The 9,780-nt window shown below is 43.2% G+C and overlaps 2 protein-coding genes across 2 annotated transcripts in view; both read right to left on the bottom strand.

Moving 5' to 3' along the window:
* Window positions 1-943, bottom strand: part of LOC106963597 (dermokine-like) — a 6,569-nt gene extending 5,626 nt beyond the window's left edge. The window contains exon 1 of the mRNA XM_015058610.1: window positions 730-943. Within this exon, the coding sequence (XP_014914096.1) occupies window positions 730-798 (69 nt within the window). The 5' untranslated portion in view covers window positions 799-943. The remainder of the gene's footprint in view (window positions 1-729) is intronic.
* A 197-nt stretch (window positions 944-1,140) lies between these two features.
* LOC106963598 (nascent polypeptide-associated complex subunit alpha, muscle-specific form-like) lies at window positions 1,141-5,659 on the bottom strand. Its single transcript, XM_015058611.1, has 2 exons — window positions 5,184-5,659; window positions 1,141-2,790 (listed from the first exon to the last, which is right to left on the bottom strand). The coding sequence occupies exons 1-2, from the start codon at window positions 5,235-5,237 to the stop codon at window positions 2,122-2,124; spliced, it is 723 nt and encodes a 240-aa protein (XP_014914097.1). The 5' UTR covers window positions 5,238-5,659; the 3' UTR covers window positions 1,141-2,121.
* Between the last annotated feature and the right edge of the window lie 4,121 nt (window positions 5,660-9,780).

Below are 9,780 nucleotides of genomic sequence, written 5' to 3'. Positions count from 1 at the left end.
GTTCCCAGATGCCCCCTGATGTTCCCTGATGTTACCCTAATGTTCCCTGATGTTACCAGATGCCCGCTGATGTTCCCAGATGTCCCCTAATGTTCCCTGATGTTCTGAGATGCCCGCTGATGTTCCCAGATGTCCCCTGATGTTCACCTGATGTTCCCAGATACCCCCTGATTTTCCCCTGATGTTCCCTGATGTTCACCTGATGTTCCCTAATGTTCCCAGATGCCCCCTGATGTTCCCTGATGTTCCCCTGATGTTCCCAGATACCCCCTGATGTTCCCTTGATGTCCCCTGATGTTCCCCTGATGTTCCCTGATGTTACCCTAATGTTCCCTGATGTTACCAGATGCCCCCTGATGTTCCCAGATGCCCCCTGATGTTCCCAGATGCCCCCTGATGTTCCAGCAGCAACAATCGATGGCTGTGATTGGCTACAGGATGTAAACCTTGTTGATCTGAAGCTCAAGTGGTTAAAAATACATTTTCTGCTCATTATTTAGGATTTAATTATATTCAAGTTTCTGTTCTCAGATTTAAAAAAACAGTTGAAAACTGAATCATTAAAAAATGTTTTAGTTTGATTTTCTATCATGAACTCAATCTTTTTGTGAGTTGAAAACCAAACAACCCCTTTTACAAAGAGCCATTCTGCAGCCTGCAGGTTCGCTGTGAGATATTGCAGCAGTGAAATGTGTTTGTGCTGCAGGTGGAGGTGTGTCGGTGTTTTACCTGCGCTGAGCTCATCCAGCAGAGCCTGGTGCCCAGCAGGGCCAGAGGCAGCAGCTCCCACAGCTTCATGCTGACCGTCGATGCCGACGCTCCGTCTTCCTGCCCAACGCGCCACAAATGGGGGAAATTTTCCAGACGGCAGCCTTTTATGGCGCGGCGTTCACCTGATACCCGTTTCCAGGTCTCAGTCTCCTCCCCACCGAATGCAAAACGTCCCACCGGGCCGGATGAAATCCATCACACCTGGACTCACCTGGAGCCGCCGCCTCCTCTTACGGAAAACATTTTATTGGAAAATAAAGTCGTGCAGCACAACGACAACCCAGAAACCAACATGCAGGTTTACTGTTGGGCTGAGGAGAGAGTTTTAGTTTTAAATACGATTATAAAGTCAGAATATCACAAGAATAAATTATTTATGAGAACTTTTATTCAAAAACTTAACAATGAAAAAGAGGAAACTTTAGCATAGTTTGGTATCAGTTTTACAAATAAGGAAATTCCAACTGCAAGAAAGTGCAAACAGTGAAAGAAATATTTACAATAATATTTATTTTACAAGTAAGGAAATAAGGACATTTTTCATCTTTTGTCTATCAGTGGATTAAAAGTTTTAATCAAGCTACTTTCAGGGTTTATTATTAATCAATCACATTTTTATCAGAAATAATTTATCACCAAAATAAGCAACGTTTTAAATTCAACATTAGATGAATAAACAATCCTGAGCTCTAACAGTTTCATAGTTTTTAATCTTTCCTGAGGTTTGGAGCAAAGCGTCGCTCTGAGTTCAGTCTGGAAGGAGGAACTGGTCATCAAACGGACTTAGGCTGAAATCAGGAAAACTGAATTTAAGCTGTGAAATCCTGAAAAGATCTGATTTTAATGTTTGATAAATAGGCTGAGCAGCTGAAGGATCTCAGACTAAATATTTTACACCCAGGAAATAAATCCTGTCTGATTAATCTGGACCAGGTTTGATTTTAATGTGAAACATCTGAAATGTTTCTGGATTCAGCAAATTCAGACAGATTTTATGAGTAAAGCTTTAATAATGCGGAGCCGGGTTTCCTGTTTGAATGTGGAAGTTTGTCCAGGCGGTTTAATCCTGCCTGTCCTCTGCACAAAGAACACCAGCAGGATTTGCATGTGTTGTTCTTTAAGTAAAAGCTGTTTTCCTTTTAAAATCAGGATGTAAATCAGGATCAGGGTTTAGTTTTCCATCAGCTGCAGCGAAGCGGAGCGGCCGGTTGGACTTTCAGTTCAGGAAAAACATGAGCAGAACCGGTTAACGTTTTGTTGCTCATAGAAACAGAAGTTCAGATCATTTCTGATGGATGAGAGGAGAGCTCAGCCTGCAGCACGTCACCGCTGAACCGAGAAGGTCCAGGTTCAGGTGTGAGCAGCGCGCTGCAGCAGCATGCAGGCCGCAGCCAGCAGCAGCTGCTGCAGCCTGCGGCCTGCAGACACGCAGCCCGACCCCGCCGTGGGGGGGGCAGAGGTCAGACGGGGCGCACTGCCGCCGTCGCCGGGGGGGCTCTGGCTGGGAGCCGTCGGGGTCCGGGTCATCGCAGAGGGCTGGACGTCCGTATGGGGGCCGGCGGTGACGGAGGGGTGGGTGGAGGAGTCGGGGGGGGTACTGCTGGGGCTGCTGCTGCCGCCGGGGGACGTACCGGCCTCCGAGGAGGGAATACCGGCCTCCGAGGTGGGAATACCAGCCTCCGAGGTGGGAATACCGGCCTCCGAGGTGGGAATACCGGCCTCCGAAGGGGGAATACCGGCCTCCGAGGTGGGAATACCGGCCTCCGAGGTGGGAATACCGGCCTCCGAGGGGGACGTACTGGCCTCCGAGGGGGACATACCGGCCTCCGAGGTGGGAATACCGGCCTCCGAGGTGGGAATACCGGCCTCCGAGGTGGGAATACCGGCCTCCGAAGGGGGAATACTGGCCTCCGAGGGGGAGGGTGACCAGCTGAACTGCAGCGTGGTCGCATTAGTCCCTGTGATGTTTGAGGTCCTGGTGGTCTCCATGTCGACAGTGGAGGAGGTGGAGGTCTCAGCCTGGAGGGGGAGAAGGGGCAGGGTGAGAACCGACCTGCACCTGGAATACCTGGAACACCTGGAACACTGCAGCTCAAAGATCTGACAACTAAAATAATCTGGAACAAACTTCCAGAAAACTGCAAAACTGCCAAAACAATATCGGTATCACTTTATTTGACGGGGTGAGCATAAGACTGACATGACCCGTCATAAACATGACATAACATCTGGCATGAACATAAAGAAGTCCTTATGAATGTTTATGACTGTTGTTATGAAGTGTCATTCAGTAAATAATGACACATTTAATGCAAAATTGCTCTAAAAGTTGAATTGAAAGTCCATTAAAAGTGCCAACTTTGCATGATTTGGTAAATAATGACAATTTAATGCAACGTTGGCATTTTTAATAAACTTTCAATTCAACTTTTAGAGCAACTTTGCATTAAATGTGTCATTATTTACTGAATGACACTTCATGACAACAGTCATAAACATTCATAAAGACTTTATGTTCATGACAGGCGTTATGTCAGTCTTATGCTCACCCCGTCAAATAAAGTGTTAACACAATATTTAGTTTAAATATATATATTTAGTCTGTTAACTAAATATTTTAGTTTGGCAACTAAATAATGAAAACAACTGAATTGGTAAAATGTTTCTCTCCTGTCTCATAATCGGTTCCTGTGTCGTGTTTTGTGCTGAAATAAACAAATAAACTCGACTTGATTTGGGTCAGAACCAGAGAACAACCAGAACTTCCTGCCTGAGCCTTCAGGCCACGATCTGTGTGTGTGTGTGTGTGTGTGCATGTGTGCATGTGTGTGTGTGTGTGTGTGCATGAGTGTGTGTATGCAAAGGAGAAGCATCAGCTGTTCCATGAGCCATGAACATATTAGTGGACTTTGCATGCGGCTGCGCTCACTGATCTGCGTTTCCTGCAGACGTCATCCTGTGTCTGCTTCAATCTTAGCGTCTGCTTCGTGTTTTTCCTCCAGATCTTCTCCTGCTGCCCTGCAGGAGCGTCTCCGGCCTGAGCACTGCTCTTCTACAGCAGGGGCCCCCTGGGCCACATCGGGCCCCATGTCGGGCGTCACGTTGGCGCCAATTTGTCAGGAGCCACAATAGTAACACAAATTACTCATCACAGGACTCGTTTCTGTCTGATTTATTGTAACTCGTCTGTTTTACAGTGCAGGCTCTATGATCAGCCTTTCATACTTTTATATTAAACCTGTCTTATGACGTGTGTGTGATTTTATACACTGCAAAACAAAATCATCTTTGGTCTAGTTTCTAGTCTCAATATTTTAGTTACTTTCTTAGCGAGATATGGCAGCTTGTTCAGATCCTTAACATTTCATTTTTCCTCAACACGAATAATAAAAAAGTCCTGAAGTCCTTCTGAGGTCAGATTGATGCGACACTTCAATCCGATCAAAACACATCCAGAATAAAACTATTACCCTCCTCCACCAGCAGGTGTCAGACTTTCCTGCTCAACCAGAACCTGAACATGACCTCTGACCCTGCAGACCCTGAACTGTCTCCATCTGGTCTCCATCTCTCATCACTGTGAGTCTTCATTAATATACCAGTTATTCCAGTAAAACTGAGGCAAACCATCGTTTCCCATGATGCCTCTGTGAAACGCCATCATGGCTGCAGTTCATGTAAATCTGCTGGACGCTTATCTTACCAGAACCAGAACCAGATTCCTCCTCTGATCTGATTGGGTTTATTTCCCGGCTGAAGCAGAATCTTCCCAGAGGCCAGCGGGTCGTTCACTGGTTCTACTGGTTCTGATTACTGGTTCTGCCTGATTGGATCTGGGATTATCTGACTGGACCCAACCCGTCGATAACTTTACTGTTTGTAACTAAATATTTAATTTGACATTAAATATCTGTTGGTATTTCTGCTTGTTCACTAAATATTTTGTTTAAAGTTTTTTTAACTAAATTTTATTGTGAGCTGTGACATTTATAACTGAATGGATAAGATGGTTAAAATCTGATTTTGAAAAATTTACTTTTGTTGTTTTTCTTATGAAAAACTGAATAACTAAAATTGTTGCTGTTGATTTTTTATAGTGTAGCTTCATAAACTCAAACTGGATCTGTTTATATCCGACTTGCGGGGAGTCACGTTCTGGTCTGTGACCGTCTACCGGTGACGGTCCAGTTAAAGTCCAGGCTACGCCCAGCAGAACCGGGCTGCGGGCAGGCTAACAGACCCGGTCACGGCCGACCCGTCAGAACCTGAAACCATAAAAGCCGGAGCAGCTGCAGCCGGCGCTGCATGGAAATCCGCTTTTCTCTGCATTTGAATGTCACCATGCTTAAGCTGCTGAACCAAATGCCGCGTCTGTTCTGGTTCCTGTGGGCCGGCCCGTTCTGCTTCCTTACCTGAGTGCATCTCAGGAACACGACGACCAGAACCAGCACCTGAAATCGCTCCATCCTGCCCGGTTCGTCCGTGTGTCTGTCCCCTCCTCTCAGTCTGCCGTTTTATACCAGAGCGCCGCCGCAGCGAGGCGATAACAGCTGATAACACTTCTGCTCTCACAGACTCAACTTCCTGCAGGAGAAATGACCCAGAACCCTGGTTCTGTTCATGAAACAGAACCTGGCACTTCACCGACCCGATTCAGACTGAAGGTCTGAACCATGAAACCTCTGAACCCCTTAAACACAGATTAACATGAACCTGCAGCAGACGTGAATAAAAACAGGCAGAAAATCATAAAAATCAGCCAGAAATGAAACATTCAGAGAGAAAAAGCAGCTAAAACATCGAACTGCAAAATAAAACAAGAGATTGTTTCTGGAGATGACAGGATGAGGCGTCACTCTGCTGCCAAACCCAGAGAACAGAACAATATAGAACAATATAGAACAGAACAATATAGAATAATATAGAACAGAACAATATAGAACAGAACAATATAGAATAATATAGAACAGAACAATATAGAATAGAAATGGTCTTTTCTCTATTGCACACTATCAGGTATAAATATTCACACAATAAATATCTTAATGAGTTAAAAACAATGTATGAAAAATAAGATAAATAATGATAGTAACAATAATATTCTGTGCAGTTATTAGAAATAATATCAGAGTCAAAGGGAAACGTGAATCAAACCACTTTTCCCAAAATGTATATAAAATTTATATTGAACATTAAAAATGGTAGTTTATACGACTCAGCTCAGGCTGGATTATTACTCATGTTTGGTAAAGGGTCAGGTTTAGGTGAGGGTGCAGTAACAGGATGGCTGTTTATCTGGAGCTGCAGGGAAATTAGCTGAATGCTGTGGTTTTATTTTTGGTTTATGGATCAGAAATTTGATGTTTTTCCTCTCAGCTCTTTTGTTTCCACTCTGAACACATTTTCTATTTACTTTAAATGTAAAAAATAAAAAAAACCTTCTGGATTGAAACATTAATTTTGTTTTCTTGAGGATTTTTTTTTCCTTGAAAGAGAAAATAAAAAAATTGTGATGCAAAATTTTTGATCACGTGTTTTTCTATTGCATATTTTCACTATAAAACATTTATGTCTGTCATTTCAAAAAAACAACAGGAAAATGTTCCACAAGGAGAATAACAACTTTTACATATTTTAATATAATTTTTTTTGTTTGTTTTTACTCAAGACTTCTAAAGTCAAAAGAAAAAGAGGATTTAATCAGACAGCAAACTGTCTTTCCTCCACCAAACTTTCTCTCCCAGTTTGAACCAACTTGAATTAGTCTGGGTCCATGAGGAAACCAGCAGAGGAGACGACAAATCAGCTGAAACTGGGAGGAAACCACAGAAACCAGCAGCTATGAGCTGATAACACTGGCATCCTGGTCAGACTGGTGGTTTTCCTGGAGTTAAGCTGCCGAACGCTTCGTGCTTCAGATAAACTCGGCTTTTCTTTTCCGATTTGAGGCGAAACTGGAACTTTATCTGGGGAACAATTTTATCTCCTCAAAAATTAATCAACTGCTTCCTGCCTGCTGCTCCTGCAGGGTTTAGTTTCAGGCCGGAGCTCCAGGTCAGGCTGTGCCGGCCTCGCCTAAAGGTCAGAGGTCACAGAAACAGAGGTTGGGAGGAGAAGAGCCAGTTGGTAGTTCTGCTCCGGGACACAAGCGGCTCTTTGTGGCGTTTATCAGCTGCTGCACGTTTCCTGCTGCGCCGCAGATAACGCTGCAGGCCCAGTCCGCCCTGCAGCGCGCTGGTTTCACTGGTTTAGTTGCCATGTTAACACTAAACAGCGCAGAGAGGAAGCAGCAGCCTTTTTATTTAATCCGTTCATTTAATTGTTTTCTTCGGTGTTTGGATGCTGGACGTTCCCATTTGTTTTTTATTTAATCCTCTTTAATCTCAGCTGAACTCTTTCACTTCCTGCTGATCCGCCTCAGCGTTTCCTCATCGCAGGCCCGACATTTGGTTTTATGACACTTTCGTCTCTTTTATGGGATGTTTATCTCATTTCATCAGAACTGATCTGAGCTTTCATGTTGTGAATAATTTTCAACAGAAACATTTAAAGCCAAAACATAACAGATAACATCCAGTTTTAAAGAATCAAATTCAGCGCCAACATCATAGCAACCCCATAATTTTTAATAAAAATTTAGAAAAATTGCTAGTGGGAATTAAAATGTTCAATGGAGTTCATGACAGGATCTGTAATTAATTAATTGCATTTTAATAAAATAAAAAGATTTTTAATTCAGAAATCCTTTTTATGGTCATATGAGCTCGACACTGATTTTTATATATTTTTTTTAATCTTTTTTTTGGATTGGAATGAAGTTAGAAACTGTCATTGACAGTTTCTAACTATCATGTTGTTTAGCATTGATATGCTATTTTAGCCTAGCATAGCTGATAGGCTAACTGCTTTTAGCACAGCTTGAACATGACAGTCTTTTCCAGTGTCAGTCAATCAATCACTTTATTTTGGTAAATTGTCCACATTAAACACAGGAAAGAACAAAAAATAAATAAACCCATAATTTACCAAAAAAGCAACAGGCTGAAGCCAAGCTTATTCTTGCTGCCCTATTTCATACCCAACAACCCACCAAGATATCTTCACAATGCATATATAAATCTACATAACGGTGTAAGATGTTGTCATTTTACATTTTAGAGCTCTTTTAAAGCTCACCAAGAAAGGACAAAACTTAAAATCATCATTCAATTCATTCCACAGTTTCACACCAATCACTGAAACACATCTAGATTTTACCTGGCTCTTCTTCTGCACATTCAAATATAAACAAACCTCGCAAATTATTTTTATTCTCTTCCAATTTAAATCATTTCTGAATACCAGAAGGAAGGATTTGTTCAATGCTTTATACATTATTGCCAGTATTTTTATCTAAACAATATCTTTAAATTTTAATATATTACTTTGAAAGAAGAGTTTATCAGTTGGTTCATGGTCTCCCACCTTATTAATAATGTCAAGATCCGTGTTATTGTGTGTTTATTTTTGAGTTTTTCTATGTTTTCCTGTTTCCCTGTGAGTCTCTGTCCTGTCCTCCCCGTTGATTGCTCCCCAGGTGTGTCTCATTTCCTTAATTACCCCGTGTGTATTTAAACCCACCTGTTGTCTGTGTTTCTCGTCGGATCCTCGTCGTGTCTAAGTTTGTCGTTGTCTATCGTGTCTATTGCTTTCCAGTAGAACTGTACAGTCCTGGTTTGCTAAGCTCAAGATTCACATTGTCAGTTGCTACCGGTTGTTAGCTGTGAGCTAATTGTTCCTGCCGTGCTGCCTGACTGGACCGTGTTGAGCCACTTCATTAAATCATCTTTTCACCATAACCTGGGTCTCAGCGTTCACTCCTCACCACCTACCTCACCACCTCATGACAAATAAGCCTTATAGCTTTTTTGCAACTTAAATAAATCAATATTTGTTTTACTTGCATTTCCCCAGATTTCTGAGCAATAAGTACACTATGCCCGCCACTTGGTTATGTCGTTCCATGTACGCTTTCCCTGCCAGCATCTTGCACCCTGCTGCTATGTGCTGGACTGTCTCAGAGGCCTCCTTGCACAACCTACACCTTGGGTCTTGTCTGGTGTGGTAGATCTGAGCTTCTATTGCTCTGGTGTTTAGGGCCTGTTCCTGGGCGGCCAGGATGAGGGCCTCTGTGCTGTCCTTGAGTCCAGCTTTTTCCAGCCATTGGTAGGATTTCCTGATATCAGCCACTTCAGTTATTTGTTGGTGTCACATCCCATGTAGGGGCTTGTCCTCCCATGATGATGGTTCCTCCAGCACCTTGTCCTCTGTTCCCCATTGCCTGAGACATTCGCTGAGCACATCGTCCGTTGAGTCTTTGTCCCTGATGTATTTATGGATCTTGGATGTTTCATCCTGGACAGTGGCTCTCACACTCACTAGTCCTCTGCCTCCTTCCTTACGGCTCGTGTACAGTCTCAGGGGGCTGGATTTAGGGTGGAACCCTCCCTGCATGGTTAGTAGCTTCCGAGTCTTAACATCCGTGGCCTTCATCTCTTCCATTGGCCAGCTAATTATTCCGGCAGGGTATCTTCTCAGGACTTGCCTTATTCGTTGGAGGTATTTGGCTGTGGCTCCTTTCCTTGTGACCTCATCGAGGTTGCCATCTGCTTACTTGTAGCTGTGCTCTATGTCTGCTATTGTTCCTTCTGGGAGTGATACCCCTTCTGTGTGGACGAGTCCGACTAGTCCGAATGACATCCCAATGTCAGTGCTGTAGATCCTGGTGGTGTGGATCAGTGAGTCGATGTCTCGCTCGCTCTTGGCGTACAGCTTGATGTCATCCATGTAGAGGAGGTGACTGATTGTGGCCCCATTCTTAAGTCGGTATCCGTAGCCAGTCTTGTTGATGATTTGGCTGAGGGGGTTCAGGCCTATGCCTTTTTTTTTTTCAGCCAAAATATATATATATATATATATATATGTGTGTGTGTGTGTGTGTATATATATATATATATATACACACACACA

The sequence above is a fragment of the Poecilia latipinna genome, unplaced genomic scaffold, assembly GCF_001443285.1.
Source record: "Poecilia latipinna isolate Pla-1442-1.1 unplaced genomic scaffold, P_latipinna-1.0 Scaffold1554, whole genome shotgun sequence".
NCBI lineage: Eukaryota > Metazoa > Chordata > Actinopteri > Cyprinodontiformes > Poeciliidae > Poecilia > Poecilia latipinna.
Note: the sequence above shows the minus strand (reverse complement) of the source record. Positions and strands in the feature narration are given on the sequence as shown.

Coding starts and splice junctions, on each gene's coding strand:
- LOC106963598 (XM_015058611.1), bottom strand. CDS start 5,237: ATGGAGCGATTTCAGGTGCTGGTTCTGGTCGTCGTGTTCCTGAGATGC. Junction 2,791..5,183: donor TGTTCCTGAGATGCACTCAG/GTAAGGAAGCAG, acceptor CTCCCCCTCCAG/GCTGAGACCTCCACCTCCTC.